The following is a 23,940-nucleotide window of genomic DNA, read 5'->3' as shown; positions in this document are numbered from 1 at the left end:
CTCCGTAATGATGCAACCCTGCCATGCGTGAGACTGACTGCCTTAGAACTTCTAAAAAAGAAGCTTCTATTTAAGTTGGTCGGGGGAGGGGAAAGCAGGGTTTTCTTTCATTTGACCTTGACTTTCCCTCCATCATTTGTGAAAGAATGAGAACCAATTCTCTGGCCAGATGAGGAACCAGGCTCTCGCCCACATGGCACAGACGTCCTCTGGGCACCGGCCTGCCCACAAAGCTGGCGAGTCCAGCAGGGGTCCTGGGCAGTAACCTCACCTAACACCCAACACTGTCCCCAAGCCCTGTGAGTACGGCCCAGGTCTTCTCTGGGGACATCTTTAGTCAGGGATTCCTGTGGCAGTGATTCCTGATTCCTTTCATCCTTTTTTAGATTTAGTAATTTAATTTTTATCAGAATTCTGCATGCACATCGTTTAAAGGGCCAAATAATTGTCCTCATTCCCCATCTCCAGGAGCAGTTACAATCAACCCCTTTGGCTGAGTTTTGTTTCCTTCTTTAGTCTACATTTCTAAGTAACATGCTTATATTGTTTAGCTTTCTTTTAAAGTGTCACCTATTAAACTCCCATATGAAGGATGAGAACTTTGCTATTTTTAACCTCCCTACTGGCAGGACACAGGCAGTTTCTCAGGGTCTCATTACTTCCTTTTTTAAAAAAAATATATTTTATTGATTTTTTAGAGAGAGGAAGGGAGAGGGATAGAGAGTTAGAAACATTGATCAGCTGCCTCCCGCACACCCCCTACTGGTGATGTGCCTGCAACCAAGGTACATGCCCTTGACTGGAATTGAACCTGGGACCTTTCAGTCCGCACACCGACGCTCTATCCACTGAGCCAAACCGGTCAGGGCTCTCATTACTTCTTTTTTTATTTATTTATTGTTTAAAGTATTACATATATTAGTACCTATATCTCCTTTTCCCCCCATTGACCTTCCCCCAGCCTCCCCTGCCCCCTGTCGCATGCCCTCATCTCACCCCCTCAGTGTCTTGTGTCCATTGGTGTGCTTATATGCATGCATACAAGTCCTTTGGTTGATCTCTTTCCCCACTCCCCAACACTCCCCAGCCTTCCCGCTGTAATTTGACAGTCTGTCGGTGCTTTACTACCTCTGTATCTATCTTTTTGTTCATCAGGTTATAATGTTCTTTATTTTCCATAAATGAGTGGGATCATGTGGTATTTTTTCTTTCATTGCCTGGCTTATTTCACTTAACATAATGCTCTCCAGGTCCATTCATGCTGCTGCAAATGGTAAGAATTCCTTCTTTTTTTATAGCAGCGTAGTATTTCATTGTGTAGATGTACCATAGTTTTCTAATCCACTCATCTGCTGATGGGCATTTGGGCTGTTTCCAAATCTTAGCTATGGTGAATTGTGCTGCTATGAGCACAGGGGTGCATATATCCTTTCTCATTGGTGTTTCTAGTTTCTTGGGACATATTCCTAGAAGTGGGATTACTGGGTCAAATGGGAGTTCCATTTCTCATTACTTCTTAACCCGGCCCTGGGACAGCTCTTGTACCCCTGCCTTTACCCTCAGAGGCACCTGGTGCCACTGAGTTCTGGGCTGGTGGGGGTGGTCTGCAGCGTGACTCACATCGCTGCTCAAACTCCAGGCCCCCAGTGTGTCTCTTTCTAGATCATCTTCCTATCCTTTATGAAAGAGATCAATAAAGTAACTAAAAAGCGAATTAAAATTCAATGATAGTCCACTTTTTTTGATGAGGTAGAGGTAGATTACAAAGTGGAAAAGGCTTTTCTCCTGAGAGAATCTGGCTAATCTTACATAAACTTTTGAAAAAAAGAACTTTTCTGATGCTTCTCCCTCTGCAGCTTCCTTATCGGCTGCCCTGCACATGCTCCCTTCCAGTCACCTGCTTTGCTATTCCTTGGAGGAACAGGCAATTGTTGGGTTTTGAGTGAGTGTGGGAGTGTATTTGACTGTGCTCGTTAATTTGTGCACACTCACTCTCGCATAGCCATGCCACTTATTACTTCTCTGTCTCACTCATGCGGCGGCCCAGACCCACTCATCCCACATCACCCTCGCCCCATCTAACTAGTGCCTTTACTGGCACCACCTACCTCCCACTGAACAAGGGCTCCCTCCCACACTCTCGTCCTGTCCTAGTTCCCTCCGTTACCTCCGCAGCCCGAGGCTGTATTCTAGGGCAGCAAGTACTTCCTTGTCCACCTTCTCAAAGGAAAGCACTCCTCTCGTCCTCTGAGTCCCTCTGAACTACAGCTCTCCCCATTATCTGAGAGGAGGGTCCTTCCTCTTCCTAAGGTCATGACTGTACTTGATGCCTGCCTCCTCACTTTCTCCATCCTTCATGCCATCTCATCTTTTAATGTCTTCCTCTTCACCTCTTCACTGGATCTCTCCTTGTCCTGGGAACATGGTTTTCTTATTAAGATTTCCCTTGAGCCCTCTGACCCTCTGCGCTGCCATATTCTCTTCTTAAGAGAGAGAGAGCTGCCGAGGCTTCCCCAACTGCCCAGCGCCTGACGGTTCCCTCTGTCCTTCCTGCAGTCTGTCCCTTTGGGTCGTCTGCTGGCAGGGTCCTAGCCTGCCTGGGCTGGAGATCTCTATCTTCCTCTCCTACCTCACTCCCTCTTCTCAGTAACATCAGCACACACGTTTCTATCTCCAAAAGAAATCAACTGCATAGTCCGGGAAACTGTCCAAACCAGACACACTTTTTAACAGTGGACCTCTTTATTTTTACTTAATTGTTTAAATGACGGTTAATCTAGTAAGAATGTAAATTAGTGTTTAGAAGTTTGAAATGCTTCTGAAATAATCCTCTCTTGCAGCACTTTGGTTACCCATATCTTCATTTTGTCATTGCAAGATTAAAATTATGCAAGCAGAACAGCAATTACTTACGAAAAGTAAAATCTTATGCAAATGTTTTAAGCCCAACACAAATGAGCAATTCTTCATATGACTAATAACTATATGCCCTATGATAACTGTAAATGTGAGAAACAAGAGATCAGGGCCTCTAAAATAAGCACTGGGAGAGTACAAGGGCTGTGTAGGCGGTCAGCAGCAACTATGAAACCACAAGACCATCATTAAAGATGTGGTACATGTATACAAGGGAACATTGCTCAGCCATAAGAAAAGATGAAATACTGTCATTTGCGACAATGTGGATGCAAAAAAAGCTAAGAACCATATGATTTCACTCACATGTGGGACAAAAAACTGAAAGTCATAGGCACAGACAACAGTATGGTGGTTACCAGAGGGAAGGGGGCGAGGGGATACAGTAAAGGGAAAAGGGAGCCAAATATATGGTGACGAAGATGATTTGCCTTTGGGTGGTGGGAACACAATGAAATATGAAGATGATGTATCTTAGAATTATACTCTTGAAACCTATATAATCTTATTAACCAATGTCACCCCAATGAATTTAATTAGAAAATAAAATAAAAGAATTGTTAGAGGCTTCTAAAGATCTTTAAACCCAGAGCAGCACAAACCATTACACACTGGTGATTCTCTGCCCTGCCCACCAAGAAAAAATCCTTCATAGATTTCAGTTTTTTAAATACAAGCAAATATATCCCTCACTGAAATCAAACAGAAGGATAACATAAAGCTGCTTTATGTTAGAAATTATCAAACTTCATACACCAATGAAATTGCAAAGAATTGACAAATCGTTAAAGTTATTTTTTTCTGATAAATGTAGTTTCAAATTCTAATAGTCTTCTCATAGCATTAAATACATGCATTGAATAGAATCCAATACTTAATAAAAGTCAAATCACAGTCAGTTAATATTGGAGCAGAATATGAGAACAGATGTCATGGGTAAAATCGGAGGGTAACTCAATATGCAAACCTGGTGCCATAGGCGGTTACTATCCTATCTGGAAGGTGGAATACGTGAGCAGAATACACAATAACTGAAGAAGCTCTATCGGCTGAACAAAACCCTGTATTCATGTTTGAGGGGCTGAACAGAATGGTTAGGTAACACAACCCCAGACACATGAAAGGTCTCCTGGAAGACCACTGAGACAAAAAGAAGCAGAGCACTGCCTGGCAGAGAGGAGGCAGAGGGAAGTCCTACCAGAAGGATGGCTCATGAAAATCCAACTAAATATAAACACACAGGGAATGGAGAAGGGGTGGCAGCCAAAGGCCAGGCTGATGGGCACCATCACTTCCTTTCTTCCTCTCTGCCCCCAACAGCCTCCCAATCAGGCTCTGCCCACAAAAATGCATACAGCTATGATGATCATCATCTTACAGCTCAATCTCTCTCCCATGCTGCTAGAAAAACAGACAGACAAAAACCAAAGGCTCCCACTGCCTCACAAACCGAGCTCAGACTCCCGAGGAAACAGTAAGTTCTCAACACATTCAACTGTGTGTGACTCCTTTCAACCTGTCCAACTGGAAGGTTCTCGAAGGCAAAAACGAATCTTGTTCATTTTTTGATAAGCAAGTGCTCTCACAAGTACCTTATGCATATAAGTTCAAAACATACTTATCAAATGAGCAGATGATTTAATTAATGACTTTTCTATAACATTGTCAAAATGGGTGGGTAGATGACCTTGTGTGGAAGTCAGAAGTTTAGATTTGATTCAACAGACTCTCCAGCAAGCTTCTAGATATTCTGTGATAAAAATACTGTTTGAAGTAACTTGTTTGAGTTGTGGCTGTAGGGAATATTACCCCAGAAGTAGAAAGATCATTTTGCTAATAATGTTTTGCTACAAAATGAGTAAAACGAGATGAGATTTTTGTCTGTTCATTAGTCACTAATGTGTATATTCCTTCAATAAACACCAACAAAGAAAAATGTATCTTTAATGCATTTTAAATGAGTTCATTCTGATATGAGAGACATATTTTTCAGGCTAGGTAATAGTTATATTTCTTGATTTTAAAGAACGATATGAGAGACATATTTTTCAGGCTAGGTAATAGTTATATTTCTTGATTTTAAAGAACAGCAACAAAAAACCTTAGAAATTAAGGCCAGATATTCTTATTTATGAATTATAAATATTCTCCATATTAGAATCTTCCAAACTGACACTCAAACAAAATTTGAAAATTGAAAGAACTCCATTTTGTCTATTCTTATTACAGTGCAGAACACTTGATTTTGGGGTTTTACCACAGCTGAAGGAAGATGGTTTATGTGAGTAGGATTTTATAATGTAGCTTAACACTTGGATGTTAAATTAATGAATTCATCAGCATTTGAAAATGTCAGTGCATTAAAAAGTGCTAAGAAGTTGTATCTGGTGCCTATTCTCCTTTCTAAGAAGCCGTTCTACCCCTGCTCAAGCCTCACCCTCCCTACCATGTGCTAGACCAGTGGTCGGCAAACCGTGGCTCGCGAGCCACATGCGGCTCTTTGGCCCCTTGAGTGTGGCTCTTTCACAAAATACCACGTGCGAGCATGCATGTACAGTGCGATTGAAACTTCGTGGCCCATGCGCAGAAGTCGGTTTTCGGTCTGGGTGAGTCTGTTTTGAAGAAGTGGCATTAGAATACTCAAGGGTCCAAAGAACTGCATGTGGCTTGTGAGCTGCGGTTTGCTGACCACTGTGCTAGACAGTCGGGATGACAGGAGGGGCTGGCAGCATGGGTACACAGGCGAAGAGATTAGTGCAGAGGTCCTCAATTTTGGCTGTTCATTAGAAAAATCTGGGAGCTTTGAACAGCTATGTATGACACCTTAAGCCACACTCCAGGCCAATGTCAATACATTTTAAAAGGCCCTCCCCGTACCCCTACCGGATACTTTGTTATCCAGGCTTGAGAACCAGTGAATCAGAGGCAAAATATATGATGCTACTGATTTTATTTTAAAGGGAAGACAAGCTTTCACTTACCTGCCTTCTGACAGTGCACAATCTTTTCATACACAGCATCTGCATTTTCAAGCAATGCCTTGAGGGACTGCATCATCTGCAAAGGGAACATCCAGACAGGAGTTACACCTGACAGCGACACACCAGTCTGCACATGTGCATGAGGCTCCTCCCCTAAAATCAGACCAAGGCTCTTTTCTCTGACTTCCCACTACTCAAGTTCAAATGTGTTTGTGAAAAATGATAAAATCACGTTTCACTGTGAAATGGTTTAAGCAACCATTTCAGGTAAGTTTCAGATATAGTTAGGCTTGTACAACACTGAATTTGAAACTGGAGCTAGTATTGAACTAAGGTCATTTCAGTGTGAAAAACTACAAATAAGTATGTGCACACAGTGTTTTAAAAATCATATTTTCAGTCGTTTATTTAAACAAAATCCTCCACTCCATCTTATAGGCAGTTTCAACACCTACACACCTTACTCTTTTCAGCCCAAATGCCTTCATCTGAAGATCAGTGTAAAACTTACGAGGATCAAAAAACAGCTTCTATTTGATGCATCACTAATGATGATTATTTTTAATGTTCCTATCAATGATTTTAAAATATCCAATCTTGAGTTCTTGTTCCAAATTGCATATGCTTGCTTTAGCTTTAAGAGCCAAGCTTGAATAAAAAAGGGATTGGGGCACTGCTGATCAATCATTTTACTCACCAAAGCATTGGGGAAAGTAATCGTTTTGGCTCTAACATTACTATGGAAATGGGATAGCCAGATTCAGCTCTCCTGGCTCAAGTGGGTATAATTATTGATGCTTACCTTAAGGGTAGATTCTAACTTTTTATACTTAAATATTTTGCATTACAATATTACTCATCTATATTTCATGACATTCTAAATAACAAATACCACTCCATCATTCTTCATTCCTTTAAATTCTGCGTTGTTTTTCTTTATAGTATTTATCACTGGCTGCCACAGTAATTGTGTCACAGAAACAAAATATAGGTTGGATTATTTGTATAACTCAAAGAACACCATATTTTGATTGATTGCACTTATTTAAACTAAAACATAATCAATATGCCTCTCAAGAAGTGCACCAGATTCTTAAAGTCAGTCACACAGCATTTATCAACTTCCACTGTTCCAAGAGAATTATCGTGAGCACCCAAAGGTTTCATACCAGCAGCCCCTGAGGAGGAACTAGGGACAGAGTGACCTACAGGACATAGACCACATTCAAGGAGTTCACAGCCCAGCGGTGGGGCTTGCACTTTGCAATTCAGCGCTTTCACATTCACTCTTCAAGGTTTGAGTCATTTCTGTAAATTAAAATAGTCTATTTTACAGCTTGACATAGTGAACAGGCAGTGATGAAAATGAATAGTCAAGAACTCAATTATACTGATATCAAGTCATTTGTACTATTACATAATCCGCATACTGAAAAGGTTCATCTCGTCACTGGTAACCTTTTCCAGCTTTGATGTCAAGCCAAATGAGAGATATAAAGAAGCAAAAACTTATTCAAGCAAGGATGGTGGCTGTCACAGCTCAGTATCAAAGAACTGGCAACTGTGCCTCCTTCATTCGACTAGAAAAAAATTAAAAAATAAATACAAGCGATGAAATGAACCTGGTCATGGCACAAATGGGCAAGACAGGAGTGGTTAACGGGGAATGGAAGGAAACCAAGCAGCAGCACTAAGGACAGGCTCAGGCACACAACCTGAGGGGAAAGGTGTTCAAAACAGATTTACACCCAGGGTGGAGCAGGGGCAGAGAGAGTAAAGATTTATATGCGCTCAAATCCTGGTTCTGCTATTCATCAGCTGTGTCATCTAGGACAAGATATTAAACATCACGGAGCCATAATTTCCTACCTGTAAAGTTGCGAGAATTGAAATGATGCAAGGGACTGGCACAATGAAGACACTGTGACTGGCTAATGTCACAGCTGACTCCGCATTTACCCAGGGGTCTGGCAGAGCATTTTCTGGTAGCCCGGTATGAGCTGGATGAGTGTGACTTCCTTTCATATGTTCACTGGCAATGCTTCAAACACGCATCACTCATTTTAGTTTTACTTAAAAAGCCTGGTTGATGAAGTTCCAAAAAACAACAAAGTGCATTTTTCTTCTTCTTTTTATAATCCTCACCTGCGAATATTTTTTAATTGATTTTAGGGAGAGAGAGAGAGAGAGAGAGAGAGAGAGAGAGAGAGAGATCGAGATCTTGATCGGCTGCCTGCCTCCTACACTCACTCCGACTGGGGATTGAACTCGAAATCTAGGTATGTGACCTAATTACGAATCAAACCCACAACCTTTTGGTTCATGAGACAATGCTCCAACCAACTGAGCCACCTGGCCAGGGCTGCACTATTATTTTTGAAAGTATCTTCCAGTTTAAATTACCACCAAAGGTTAAATAATTATGCACCTTTTAGCTGTAAAATACAGGCAAGGCTTAAGAAATGCCCATCTATCTCAAGGGGCTGGACAGGGAAGTTCACGGCCTCCTGTAATCTGTAACACTTGAAGGATCCGTCCTTTGCTCTTGGGTCAATCATCTTCTGAGGCCGTGTAAGTAGGACGCTGAGCTAAGTGCCGAGAATAAATAAAGAGCTGCTGGCCCAGGACTATGAGCAAACAATAATCACTATAGCACGTGGCATTGTCATTGTCATTGACAACCATGGCAGGGTGGTGGGATATTTAATGGTGGTATCCTGGTGTCCATGGTGATGTTCTCTTTGTGGCTTGGACTTCAATACAGAAGTTCTTTTCCCAATAATGGGAGTGAAAAACATCCCCTCCTGCCCCGTTCTTCCTTATGAGCGATATATAAAATATGAAGATGGCTAATACACCACGTGGAGAATGCAAGCATAGTGAAAATCCAGTCCTCTCAGGTTTGTGAGTAAACAGCAGCAAGTATTGGCAGAGTATGTGTGTGTGTGTGTGTGGCGGGGGGGAGCAGAGGTCTAGGGGAGAGTTCCAGAGGGGAACCAGCCTAGGAGAAAGTAGGCACATGGCTAGCAAAGCTTAGACCAGGCAGGAAGAAACATCCAGACCTTAGCAAAAATGATTCCCTTTGCCACACCTGTTATTAAATGTTTTCACCACTTCCTTTGGGAGGAGGTACTGCCAATTTTTGTCTTTTTATAACTTTAGGGTATATATTTATAGTTAGGGTGCACACTTATAATTAAATGAACGTATGGCAGTTTGTAGTTCTTGTTCATTGCATGCGTTCATGAAGCCTCAACTCTTGCGTCATTTCTGTAAGTTCTTCCCTAGTGAAAGAGGCCCTCTAGCTATTCTTATGGGAGTTCTCTGGACTGTGAGATCCTTCCTGCAAATGTGCTAGATAGGTGAAGGGTCCAGCATGCTGAGCGGGCAGGGCCGGGCAGTGGGCTCTCCTGCCTGCCAACCAGCTACGTCTTGCTTCATTCAGCTGACAATATGAATGAATGTAGAGCTGCACACAGTATTGAGGACAGCAGGGACATGATGGGGTGCCGTTAGATCTCGTGGGGACCAATCTCTGTCTAGGTCTGCTTCTTTATTACAAGTTGTGATTACAAATAGTACAAGTGTTGGCTGAGTGAGTCAAAACGAAAGTAATTCAATGCCTCATCTGCATCAGGTACATACTTGCTGCATCTATTTCACTGAATGCTCACCAAATCCCTGGGAGGTGGGTATGTAGGGTGTTAGTTTGACAGACGTGAACACTGAAGACCTGAGACTTAAGCAACTTTCCTAAGGTCATCTGGCATTCAGGACAAAGGAACTGTAACTAATCAGCAATGGAACTGGTATTCATTCCGCTTGACCTCAAAGCCCCTGCTTTTTCCACAGCACCATGATAGACCCTGACACATGAGTGGCAACCGCACAAGAAGAGGGAAAGCACTGCAACCAGAAAGATGTGGAAAAGAAAGCTTAGTAACTTCCGATAGGTACTGTGGACCCCATGGAAGACCGTACCTACTGAGAAGGGCTCCTGGCAACTAACTGGGCTCAAATTTTAAAGACAGAGCCTTGCAGCCATTTCTACACAGGGGCCTCTCACACAAACTGCACTTCAGAGAGAAGCCTGCACTAGGCTGCCTGCCTCCTGCACTGAACTGCCTTCCTGCACTGTGTTTCTGCTACCTGAGCCAGCCCTTAAAGTAGTTCCTGGAATCCTATTTCAACCAAGAGGACTAAGACTTTCCCTAGCCAATTGTATGTAATTAACATCTTCCCCAACCAAGCAGAGCACCTCTATTCTGACCAATCAGGAGAGTGTCCTTAGGACCAATCAAACTGGGAGAATCTGGAGTCCTCATTTGCATGAGGGATCAGGGGTGGGGACTTCTGTCTTTATAAGTCAATTCCCCTCAGCTCAAAAAGCTCACTTTCCCTTTCCACCAAAGACTGGAGATTGTGTTTCTCCTGCTGGAGCTGAAACAGTGAAGATGAAACACTGAAGGTTGTCTTGCCAGAGCAGAGCTGTCTAGTCAGAGAGGGGCCTGGCTCCAAGGCTTCCAAACAGCCATGCTGCTTCATAGGAGATGTAACACTATGGAGCTGTTCCACGGCCATGCTGCTCTCACAGCCATGCTGTATCACAGTTGAGCTGTGTGCACTGAATAAAGTTTCTTTCTTCACTGCAACCCCAAACTAGGGATTCCTGTTGATGTTGAATTGACACCAGTGACCATGGGTGACGGTACTATACAGTATGTTAGTGTCATCTCAACTATTGACACTGTCCCAGAATTGTTTTTAAATAATCCTATCTAATAAAAGAGTAATGTGCAAATTGACCATCACTCCAACACACAAGATGGTTGCCCCCATGTGGACACAAGATGGCCGCCACAAGATGGCCAGCAGGAAAGAGCAGTTGGGAGGAATCAGGCCTGCAAAGGAGGGCAGTTGGGATGGACCAGGCCTGCAAGGGAGGGCAGTTGGGGGCAATCAAGCCAGCAGGGGAGGGCAGTTAGGGGTGACCAGGCCTGCAGGGGAGGGCAGTTAGGGGTGACCAGGCCTGCAGGGGAGGGCAGTTAGGGGCAAACAGGCTGGCAGGGGAACAGTTAGGCATCAATCAGGCTGGCAGGAGAGTGGTTAGGAGGTGATCAGGCTGGCAGGCAGAAGCGGTTAGGGGCAATCAGGAAGGCATGCAGGCGAGCAGTTGGGAGCCAGCAGTCCTAGATTGTGAGAGGGATGTCCGACTGCCCGTTTAGGCCCGATCCCTGGTCCCCCCTAACTGCCCTCCCCTGCAGGCCTGGTAGGATCGGGCCTAAACAGGCAGTCGGACATCCCTCTAGGGGTCCAAGATTGGAGAGGGTGCAGGCTGGGCTGAGGGACACACTCCCGTGCACGAATTTCGCGCACCGGGCCTCTAGTATTTCTATGAAGCACTTGAGAAACCATTTTTTAAAAAAATGACAATAAACAATTTGCTCTGGCTGGTGTGGCTCAGTTGATTGAGCATTGTCCAATGCACCAAAAGGTCATAGGTTCAATTCCCGGTCAGGGCACACACCTAGGTTGCAGGTTTGATCCCAGTTTGGCAACCCATTGATGTTTTTCTCTCACATCAATGTTTCTCCCTCTCACTCTCTCTCTCTAAACATCAATAAACAAAAAAATAAACAATTTACTTGGCTCAAGAATTCATTATTATAGCAGATAAATCATTTATATTTAATGTAAAACTACTAGAATAAGCATCTCAGACTAGACAAAAGCAGACGTGGGGAAGGACATCAAAAGATGAGTCAAAGGAAGAACTGCCTTAAGTTATCTTATGTCTTCTGCATATATTACATTAATATGTCAATACCACGCAAGGCTCATTAGAGTGGTTGGTTTTATCAGCATAATTTGCATAATTGCAAATGACTTAACTTCAATAGTCCCCTTTAAATGCACAGGTATAACTCTTGGCATCGCAATCAGGCATCCTGCTGCTTGCCCAGTAACTCACCATGTGGACACTCACACTGCTTATGAAGTACAAGATGCGTTTATATAGCTGTTGCTAATGGAGTTTATATTAGTGTCTAGTTACTGTACCTCCCAAATTTCTGGAATAATGCATTAGAAAAAAAATCTATGGATTTAACATAGATTTGATCAACTCTAATGTAGGATTTTAATGTAGGATTCAGCAGATCAAAAGCAGGAAGTAAAGGCAAATAAAAATTCCAATTCATATTTTATTAAAGTTGGAAAGAAACCAGAAATGCCTTTTATAAGAATGCTCTGCTTTGAAAATAACTCCCCATGTTAGTGTAAGGCAAACTTTTCTGCTTAGAGATGTTATGAGCAGGACAATTACTATATTAATATATTTCATATTACTGGATTTCTATAGACTGCATCTTTATTTTCTGTTTTGAAATTTGCATATCATTTTGGAAAATTCTGTTTTCTGAATCAGCAAGGCCATGGTTTCATGTAGGAACCTTATGTCTGATTTTGATCAATACACTAAATCTCCTTTCATCCCCAGAACATAGATTTTGATAACTACAAAAGTAATTTGTCAATAATTTTAAGTCCTTGAGTGAAAGACATTTAATAATAACAGGAATAATATATTCTAAAGTCTATATTTTCCCCCTTTGACCCTCATTTTCAGATAGAAAATACCTCTCTCTTAAGACCTCCCTTTGCCTTTCCCCATCTTCACACCTGGATGCTGCTGCTCCTCCAGTGCAGCTGTTTCTAAAGAAGCTACAAAGTCTGAGAGGTGCTGAAGTTGTTATAAAAGGGAACAGCTAGATAGCAAAAGGGGCTTGTTCTTACATACAGATTCTGTGACTGCGTGACACATAACAGGTAAGTATCTCCCCCAACTCAAGTACGTGAGCATCATTCTCAAACTTCCCAATGGACTTATAAAAAAGATTCGCCTGGTCCTCACTGAACACCCCCAGAGTGCCAAGTCCTGGGGATGCATGTAGGCCCTGGCTGACAGAGCATGACCAGGCGGCAGGCTGGCAGGTATGGCCTCAGGTACCACCGAGCTCAGGAAAGACCTTGGGAAGACCAAAGCTGGACCTGCCTATCAGGGCTCCAGGGATGAATAACAAACAGCAAATGTGAACCAAGGATGGAGGTCTTTAGAAGATGAACTAATTGAATTCAAAGCAGTATTCTACCTCCAACGAGAGGCAGTCTCTAAAGCTCAATGTCATTGGAGGATTGTCACCCTTATGCTACACAACCTTACAAAGCGAGTTGGTTCACTAATGCTGAGAACAGGACAGAAAATAAGAACAAAATACCCTCAGGAAGCTTTGACGCTTTTTTCTGTTCTCTTGGAAGTAACATCTGAGTTAACAACATGACCTTCTTTTTTCTTTAAAAATTTATTTTATTGATTTTTTACAGAGAGGAAGGGAGAGGGATAGAGAGTTAGAAACAGCGATTAGAGAGAAACATCCATCAGCTGCCTCCAGCACACCCTCTACTGGGGATGTGCCCGCAACCAAGGTACATGCCCTTGACCAGAATCAAACCTGGGACCCTTCAGTCCGTAGGCCGACGCTCTATCCACTGAGCAAACCAGTTAGGGTGACCTTCTTTTTTCTTAACACTTTGCAGTAATAATTAGTATGTGAGTGCAGAAAAAATTCATAGGGGACATTTTCTTTCACTAAACCTTCCGAGTACATCAAAACCTCTCAAAGTTGAACTACTGGAAGAAAAACCATTTAAAGTTATTGATGAAATATACAACATAGCTTTTAATACTTGAAAATAATATAAAAATCACACATTTGAACTGGGGTGCAAAAGTTATATGGCTGTGGGGGCTCTTTGCCCAGCTGTGTGCTACAATTAAGCCTAGCCCCCCTTCCCCATCCAAGGCAGCGGCCACAGTGCTGTACGGGGGAGGGCAGGGAGTTGTCGACCCGCCAGAGCCCGAGGTACGCCTAATCATTGATCGTTGAGGTCACCATCCCTTCCAGCAAGGTCACTATGAAAACACGTTTAAATAACAAACCGTTTCCCGAGTAACCTGTCCTAGTTATCTCACTTCTGCTTCCACATTTTCTACTATGCAAATTATAGAAAATTATAGAAAAAAACCCTACATAATGGAAAAATTACCAAAAGAACCCACAGCCCTGACAGATGAAAAAGCACTGCGGAATTACTAACAAACATGAAGAGAGGAGCATATTTTATGTGGGTGCTACCCCATATGGGAACCCACTGCGGCATGATGAGGAGAGGCGGGATATGCACCAATGTAAAGTATCCTTAAGCTCTCTAGGCATTTCCATTCCCATTGGAGGAAAGTAGGAGAACATGTCCAATTCAACGGATTTACAGTTTTAAGCAGAGATGCTCTGTGATCAAAGTGGAATTTCAGAAGGATGAACAGGGTGAGGGAAGAAATGAAGGTGGGGCCTGAAAGTGGGAAGGGAGCCCCTGCTCTACGAGAGACATGGGAGGCCGAAGAGGGACTGGGGACAAAAGGGTGGGCTGGGGAATGTGCAGGAAGAAACGGCGACAGAACAGGACTGGGTGGTTTATGTGCTGTGGGCACAGGGAGGAGCCAAAGACACAGAGGGTCAGCTGGACAGATAAGGAAAACTATAGCCCCCCACCAGCTGTAAAGCATCTCTCAATTTACAAAGTGTCTGGAACACGTTCACTGCTCCAGGCGGTGGAGCCCCCCCTGAGATGAGCTGAACTGGTGGTTACAATGGGGCAGCCTTGAGAAAAACCTGCAGCAGCAACCAGGGCCCGTGTGATGCTTGGTTCCGGCTTTGGAAACTGGGAATTTCTGCACCGGGGTTGCAGCTGAGATGAAAGGTCTCCATCTCCAAGGGAGGAATTGTAAAGAGAAGTGAGATTAAAATATCACAGAGGAGCTCCGGAGAATACTAGTGCAAGAGATAGAGAAGTGGTTCGAGGGGAAGGAACAGAACAAGGGTAGTAAACATTTACTGATGTGCAAGCAGGGTTTCTGGAGGGGGTGGGTCTACAGTGTGAGGAGCTCTGGCTTTGGCCACTTGATAATTGTGGAGAATGTAACTGCAGTCCCAACAGTTCTGCTATAATGTGACAAGCATACGGGTTCCTGAAAATCAGCGTGCTATCGAGAAATATGCAAGGAAACCCAGAAGGTTTGCAGGGAAAATGGGGTTAGGGGCACACCATTAAAAAATTTTGCAGTGACATTAAACAAAGACAGGAACTGAGTAACAGTGAGAGCACATAGGGCTGCATATATGTTAAAAAGTTAAGGAATGCAAAAATTACTCCAATGAATGTGGCACTTGACCTTGAAGAAGACCTGGAATCTGCTTGTGGAAATGGGTGTCAGAAGTGTTGCAGCTTGTGAGTTACTGTGAAGTGGGAGGCGGAGAGTGAGATTTGAAATCTGATGAAAAGTTGTAACACAAGACATGGATGGGCATAGCTCCTGACACACTTGGTGAACCAAGTAGCCTGTAGGTGTCTGAGGTGTGAATGTGTACATTCAGTTCACCAAGGTGCAGTTTTCTGTGTCCTCTAGTGTTTCTTGTGGTCAAAACTGTGCATGAGCACACACAACATTTGCCTAAAATTGTTCACTAACATGTCATTCAAATAAATTTGCATTTTCAAAACAAGTGTTGTAGCAGAACTGACTATAAAAGGGAGAGTATTTCAAAATATTTATGAGGTTTGTTTTTTTTAATTTTATTCTCCTGTGCAATTATACTGGGAAGTATAAATTCTCAATTCCAATCATATTCCACCTAAGTATGGTTTTGGCATCATATAAGCCTGCCTCAGCACCGTCTCAACTATTTTAACAATTGTTTCTTGCCAAAGGATAGATGCCAAGTGCTGTATGAATCTGGAGTGAATTATGAATTTTGAGTGACCCGGGTCCAGGTCCAGGAAGCCAAGAATTCTCTAGCTTTTCAAAATGCTCTAACTTCTCATAAAGTTCACTTCAGGGCGAGAGTTGTACGTACCTACAGGATGCATGTGGTTCTCCTGGGACATCACTTTCATCTAAACACTGATGCCATCTGAATCTTATGCACTACATTCCAGATAAAATCCTGTAAAGCAACATCCCATCTCATCTGTAGGTGTCTAGTTGAGTTTTCACAGGAACAAAAACCTCCTCTACCACAATCAATGTGTCCATCTATAATTTCTCACTCTAAGTTAATATATTGCAATATTTACACATGTGGAAAGGGCTGCATTTCACAGAGCAAATTTCAAGTTTAATTAAACTGCAATTTCTGAGGTGAATCACCATGAAAAGATAAAGACATTATGCAAATTATATGCAGAGTAATATGGCTCTCTCCTGTTCTCACCCAAATCACCACTTGGAAACAGTATAAAAGTCATAAAAATAAATAGAACCATGTAGTCAGGTTCTTACCCTCTACCAGCTGCACTGGCACTCAGTGCATGTGGATGGACTGAAAGTTTACACTTATGGGTGCTTCTGAGAGGCACTTCCAGTGTCAGCCACTAGAAGTCCTTAGCAACACACAGTTGTTAGGCTGGAGGAGAGGAGAAAGGAGCAAAGAAGAGAGAAAACACCACCAAGAGGAAACGGGGTGGGAGAGAGCACCAGGTGGGGGAATAAAAGAAAAAACAAGTGACAAAATCAGAGGCAGAACTCAGAATGCACCATGGACTTATCCAAAGATACATTTTAAATCAGATAAGGAATTTTTATATCCTGCAGACAACTGAATAAGCTATAAGGCCATGACCAAACCCTTATTCACTCTCATTTCTAGATTAATTGGAATTTAGCATAACTAGACGTCTCCATATGTTCCCAAATATATTTAAACAGACCAGGGGCTGGAGCAGCTCCATTCTGTGCACCGTAGCTGGAGGGAAAGAGAAAAGTGCTCTGGAAAAAACAGGGGTTCCTGTTACCAAAAGATTAGTCATGAAGTCAGTGCACAGGTTTAAAATATTCATCCTCCTGTAAATTGTTGGCAAGGTGTTAAAACTTCTGAACAGTGTTAGTTTCACCAAGTACACAGAATTTCAAAAGGCCGAATAGAATTGTGGTTGATCCTGTACTATTTCTGGTCCTGTACAATACAATATTCAGAGAAAACATTTTTTGTTTCCAGTGAAAATTGAAAAACAAAACAGAACCCAAACTACCCTAAAAAGGAACTCCAATGCCATTATAAAACTATCCAGAAAAATGATATAATAATCCCTACCAGCTCCTGTACAGGTATCTATATATCATGTTGTGCTTTTCTGTGTGGGGAGCATGAATACAGTAAGTGAATTATAACAACCCTGTTATTTCTCATTTTTATGACCAACCTCATAGGATCGGACGTCTCCTTAGGGAAGCACGTGGGGTGCCACGTGTCAGTTTCTACATGATTACTGCGGGAGGCCTCACGCGATGCCCCCACACTCAACAGGTGACTTTGTAGCGCTTGATGAATTGTGCTCCATGGTCACCTGATGGATGTGGACACTCACACACCCATCCTCTCTGGGGCCTTTGGCCGTGTCGGCCTCCTAACGTTGTAAAATGCTTCTCTGTTTTTCTAAACTGTAACGACCATGTGCTTACATCACATCTCATACCATCCCAGGTGGCACCTGTGCTCACATATCCTCTCTGGTGAGGGGCATGGAGGGGTAAGTGAGACTCTCAGCTACTTGGAAAGGAACTTTCAACGGGGCCTTTGGGCAGCCAGCCACTCACTCCTGCCTCCAGCAAATGCCTGGGAAGAGGGAAGAAGGGCCAGGGCACTGCTGTGACTCCAAGGTCTTAGAAGATTTGAAGATAGTGAGTGCAGATGCTACATCAAGGTGAGGCTGGAGCCTGCAAATACTGTGAGTTCCAAAGAACTGATGAGAATGGCTGAAAACCTGGCCTGAGTCATCCCTGCAAGAAGAAAGGGGAACTTGAACCTGTTACCCCCAATTATTCAGTGAGCAAGCTACTTCTGGAAAGTAGATCAGGAACTTCAGGATGCTACACTTACTCTTCCAAGTCACCAAGGACCATTTAGAGTTCTGACATGCTCGTGTAAAATGATTATTACTAAATTAATTGGATTTCAAAAGATGCAATTTGAATTAAACATAGTACCTCTTTTATTACTGTGTATTTATATCAAGCCTTTTCTCCAAGGGGATCAAGGTGATTTAGAAACTCCTAATTAACGGAAGGTAATTCAATCACAGTGTTACTGTAAGGTATCATTAGCTTCTCTCGGGTCTGTGATAACTAAGTATAGATGTTAGGTAAGAGAGAAAAGCAATTTGAGATTTTTCTGTAATGAAAAGTAGTATTTTTTAGCAAAATGACGTGTCCACAGTATTCCAGGGATGACAGAGCTGGAGGACAAGAATGCACAGGCCAGCCACTACAGTATTTACAGTATAAGCCCAGGCATTGTTGCCAGCATTGACCACATAACTCACGTGTCCCTCTGTCTTCCCTTTTCAGAGTAGCGAGCTTAGCACAGTGGTGTGAAACCACCTTCTGCTTTTCACTTTGTAACTTTAAACTCTATGAAATGGAGTGACCATGCAGCAAGGCTGCTGCTGCGAAGTCTGGAGTGACGTTAAAATATACACACATAAAGGTCTTAAAGCTTCAAGAGCTACAGGTTTCTAGCTTTTGAAAAGTAACAATGATTAGGGTTTAGGGTTGGGGGGAAAATTAATAATGACATGATAATGATACCATTTACTCAGACTTTGTTATGTTCTGGACTATTTATGTACTCTCATACCTTCTGAGGTGATGATACTGTGCCCGCCCTTCAGATAAAGAAATGGACTTGCCCACAGTCGCAGACAAAGCAAGGACTTACTTGTGACCAGTGCTCAATTCTTTGCTAGCACCATCCCCTGAACAGTCCCGCTCGCCTACTTCCTAGGGCAGCGATTTTCAACTGGTGTGCCCCAAGAATATTTACAACATGCAACAACTGGCTATTTGGTCAGGGGCACTGACCTCTTTTTCCCTTAGGTTGTCAAATAAAAAAAATGGCAACAGCCAACACAACAATAGCTGTCTAGTGTGAATGAATCGAAATCATGCCCATTTTTTTGTCAGATCAGTAAAAAACATACTTTGTGTGTGCTGCCACATTTTAACAATTAGTTTAGGTGTGCCATGAGAGGAGAAAGGTTGAAAATCACTGTCCTAGGGTACAGGCAGGTCCCTCCCTCATCCCCCAACTCCTAGTCAGAGTGTCTTTGTAGGAGAACAATCTTGCACACATGTATTTACACTCCACGCACACCTGCCTGGATGGTCTGTGTGAATGCACAACTGAACTTACTGACGTGGGCCTTGGCAAAAGGCACCAAGGCATGGCTTCTGTTGGGCACCAAGTGCCCTAGGAGTCGGCTCAGGACGGCCCATGAAATGAAGACAAGGGTTCTCAAGGCGAGGTGGGACCTGGCGCACGCTGTGTGGCTCAAGGTTTCTTCCCCCAGGAGCACAGGAGTGTGACACAGCTCACTCAGCAGGGCCAGTTTAGAGTCAGAGATGGGGCGGGTATAACAATTGAGAGAAGGTCACTGTCTGGCACTCAAGAACTTCTCTGCTCAACCCAGCAGGAGCCCGTGCCCACCTATTAGCTCACATGACAATCGGTTTATGAGCATGATTTAGAAATCATAAAACACTGCACCTATGTGAGGGATGTTCCCATCTCCTGGTGGCTGCACTGAATCTGGCTCCTCTCCTGGCCAGGTGAACAAGTAGGAGTCGCCCCTCTTCCTCCTCCTCTCCCCTGTTCCTCAACCTGCTCTGATTCCTTACAGCACATATCCATCTTTAAGTAGGAATTTCAGACAGGGTAAAGGATTCCCTGGTAAAGGGTAGGGAGGTATCGAGGGCAGAGGTAAATGATCTGGGGACCCGGGACCCTCACGCCTGCCCTTCCTCCCACCTGTTCTAAGCCCAGCCCCCTCTGCCTCTGGCCCCACGCTCTCCATGGGTGTCTGGAGGTGTCCACGAATCTCAGGTGCCCTCCTCTTCCTGGACTGGCAAGGCCTTCGGACAGGAGTGTGACCATCTAGGCTAAGACTCCACAAGCCATCTCCTCACCAGCCCCCAAACCTAACCCTTCCAAGGGCTGTGATGACACAAATCAGTCCAGTTCAGGGACCTGTAGGCACTCTGGGACAGAGATAGATGGTAGAAAGAACACCTGATACCAGCAGTGGAGATCAAGGTCACCTTCACTCATTCATTCATACATGTATTCTGAGTGCCTGCTCTGTGGTGAGAACCCAGCGGTGAACAGGACACACACTATCCCTGCCGTCCTGGAGCTCAGATTTGGGGGAGGGGGAGAGAGGCACCTTACTAAAAGGAATCGAACCAATGAATGTATAGTTACAAGTTGCAGTGAGCGTAAGTAGGAAATGAACAGCACGAAGAGGGGCAGGGTGTGGGAATAATCCACAGAGGGGCCTCAGAGCAGCTTCTCCAACCCCTGGTGGGAGAGGGCCGCACAGGTTTTGTCTCCGCCTCCAGCACCCTTTCTAATCCCTCCCCTCATCAGACAGCTTTAAATAGAATGTGGTTAGCATGGCCTGGATGCTATGATCTGAGCAAGCCCCCTCGTCCCTGTGAGGGAGGGTGAAAGGAAACTAGGGGTTTTTAGAGAAGACGCAGAGCCTCCACCCAATTCCTCTTTCTCCACCCAACCCTTACCCTCCCCTAAAAAGAACTATTTGATGCCACGGAGAAAAGGAGCCCCACTAAAACTTGGTTTTTTGGCTCCTTTTTTAACGCCTTCTTACCAAGCATGATTATGCATCTCACTAAATACGAGTGAAGTTAGTTACAAACTGCACTGCATTATAACACACCTCTGCTGACACAGCGTGCTCACCTCGGTACACGGTCAGAAATCAGAGCAACCTTTACTCTTCATGGCCTTCCTCTTCTAGCTTCCACCTGCAGTGTCGTTAGGCTCCTGGCCATCAAAATGCTAACAATGGCGGAAACCGGTTTGGCTCAGTGGATAGAGCGTCGGCCTGCGGACTGAAGGGTCCCGGGTTCGATTCCGGTCAAGGGCATGTACCTTGGTTGCGGGCACATCCCCAGTGGGGGGTGTGCAGGAGGCAGCTGATCGATGTTTCTCTCTCATCGATGTTTCTAGCTCTCTATTCCTCTCCCTTCCTCTCTGTGAAATATCAATAAAATATATATAAAAAAAATGCTAACAATGAGTATGACTGCTTTGGGGTCTCACTGCCTGGCCGAGGACAGGAGTACTCAAGCGCTTACAGCATTCTCCTCCTACTGGGCTAACAGGTAGACGGATGTTCGTATGGATCAAAATTCAAAATGCACTGAGTACATAATTTTAGGGGGAAAATATTTAAAATCATAACAGAAGCTGGCAAAAGCAAATCAGTGCATTGAATGAACTACCTTAAGGCCCTTTTCTCCAGATCCTTTTTGTGGGGCTGGCAAACTTCTGCGAAGGAGCAGACAGCACATATCTCAGGTTTAGTTTCTGCTGCAACTGCTCAGTTCTGCTGCTGCAGGGGGGAAGTGGTCACAGAATATGAAGTGGATGAAACTTCGTTTATGGACACTGAGGTTTGGATTTCACAGACTCACAAGGAAGATAGGGCTCAGTTTTAGGAAACCAATTAAAAAATATTACGTCCCATCCCAGTTACATTTAGCTAAATACTCAAAGAGCCATTTGTATTAACAAGATTGGTTTTTGTTTTGCTTTTGGCACAGATAACTGATTTAAACGTTAAAATTATTTTGTGCCATATAATGATATAAATGAGGGTCTAACTCCATCTGAGCACTCTCCAATATAGAATGGTAATGATTACAAAGAAAACTAGAATGATCAACACTGTTTTCAAAATCTAATTATCAACCAAAATTGAATATTTTTATAAGTAGATAAAGGATCTCACATATAAAATCTCCATATAAAAATCTGTAACATTTAGCCCTAATGATCTGACTAATACTAAGTCTAGTAGGGAAATAAATATTTTAAACTACTTAACATGTGATCTTTAACTGATAATTAAGCTTATAGAGTTAAATCTTAATATATCACATTGTCCACCCACTCAGTTTACTGTGAGAGTAATTTTTTATGGTTAAGAATTTAAAATGCCCTAATTAAGTTAGAATATACTTTAAAACCATTATTGTTACTGTTATTTCTGATAAATCTGTGTGGTAGTAAAATCGGATTTCTGGTATTAAAGGTGGATATTTTAGTGGGGTGAGTGGCATTAATTATGTCACAGCAGTCTGGGGGAATATAAGTGACGAGAATGAAAAACAGTAGCTGTTAAAATAGAAAACCAAGGGACAGTTCCTGCAGCCCCCGCAGAGGGAAGGCACCACCTAGGCAGTTAAAGGCTTGGTGAGGGTGAGCCTTCCCATCTGTGACAATGAGAAACAAGGAACCCGTGGGCAGTGCTGAATTTTTTCAGTCTTATGAACATGAGGTCAAATGTAACATATCAACAAAATGGGCTTCAAAGCTTACACCGCCCCAAATGTTATTTATAGGACTATGTCTAGCTGCAGAGAAAAATCACTGCCTCGTTACTCAATAGGCTGTGGCAAAACACCTTTACAATTTCTTTCCCTAGTTCATGATTAGGGACATAAAAGAGAGGAAAGAAAGATCAGAAATGAGTATAGCCTACTGCTCATGAAAAAATGCCAGAAGGTAGCTCCAGTGCCTATAATTACAATTCTGAAATATGATTTTTCATATAAACTGGTTATTTCAATAGCTTTATTTTATGAAGGTGATTCTATCCAAATGATCCTACTTCCTAGTACGTTGTCTTCTTAAATGTGATTGTACATCCAAAGAATATGTATCCATGAAAACAGAAGAGCTCATCATTGCATTTACAAAATGATCTATTTATATACCATCACTAACAGTTCTGTACATGTATCTAATATAATATCAATCTTTTCAATACAACTCCAAATTGGACTTGCAGACTGGTGAATTTCTAAATGGAAAAGCATATGCTGTTCAAAGCCGCACAAGAATGGGTGGCAATAAATCAAGTTAAGCCCTAGCCGGTTTGGCTCAGTGGACAGAGCATCGCCCACAGACTGAAGAGTCCCTGGTTCAATTCTGGTCAAGAGCACGTACTTTGGTTGCAGGTTCCCCAGCCCTGATCAAGGTGTGTGCAGGAGGCATACCAATTGATGGTGTGTGCAGGAGGCAACCAATTGATGTGTCTCTCTCACATCGATGTTTCTCTCTGCCTCTCCCTCTCCCTTCCATTCTCTCTACACAAAAAAAAAATCAATGGGAAAAAATATCCTCAGGTGAGGATTAACAGCAAAAAAATAAAATGGAAGGAAGGAAGGAAGGAAGGAAGGAAAGAAGGGGGAGGGGAAGGGAGGGAGGGAGGGAGGGAGGAAGGGAGGGAAGAAGAAAAAAAGTTAATCTGTGATGAATGGGTCTTGCATGTATAAAGTCAGGGAATGATGTAGAGAACATCAAGATCCTGAACAAAAAAAAATTACATTATCACTGCAATGTACATGCTTTCTAAACTCTAACTTCAATATGAGCAACAATGGAATAGGATGAAGTAATAAACAATTCATCCTTTAATGAATCTTTAACAAAAAATACTTCTGAAAAGAAATTCACATTTGTGATTCTTACTGGCTAACTGTAGCCAGCACTTTAAAGCCAGCACAGTTAAAATAATCACTCAGGCAAATTATCTCCATTTAATTAGCTGGAGAGCATTCGGAACCACACCTGGAGCCAGACACCAGGGCAAACAGCAGGCTCAGGTGGCAAAGCAGCCAGCTTTGCAGGTGGAATGTAGAAACACCATAGGCTTCACATCCTCAACTCCCCACATGGGCAGAAGTGGCCACCTTTAGGGAAACTAAGTTAAACAATGAAGGTGCATTTATTGGATGGGATGTTCCCAGAGCGTACCTGGGCTCCAAAGTGGAGCCCTACACTGGGGGGTTCCAAAGTTTTATCCCAGTCTCTGCAAGCTCACAGCGAAGGAGATAAATACAATG

At 43.1% G+C, this 23,940-nt stretch overlaps 1 protein-coding gene across 3 annotated transcripts in view; it reads right to left on the bottom strand.

The window, feature by feature from the left end:
* Window positions 1-23,940, bottom strand: part of PLCL2 (phospholipase C like 2) — a 172,438-nt gene that overhangs the window by 28,988 nt on the left and 119,510 nt on the right. For all 3 annotated transcript variants that reach the window (XM_080672178.1, XM_080672180.1, XM_080672179.1), the window contains one exon: window positions 5,898-5,973. In XM_080672178.1, the coding sequence (XP_080528304.1) occupies window positions 5,898-5,973 (76 nt within the window). The remainder of the gene's footprint in view (window positions 1-5,897; window positions 5,974-23,940) is intronic.

This window comes from Plecotus auritus (assembly GCF_963455305.1).
Source record: "Plecotus auritus genome assembly, chromosome: 6".
In the NCBI taxonomy this organism is placed as follows: Eukaryota; Metazoa; Chordata; class Mammalia; order Chiroptera; family Vespertilionidae; genus Plecotus; species Plecotus auritus.
Note: the sequence above shows the minus strand (reverse complement) of the source record. Positions and strands in the feature narration are given on the sequence as shown.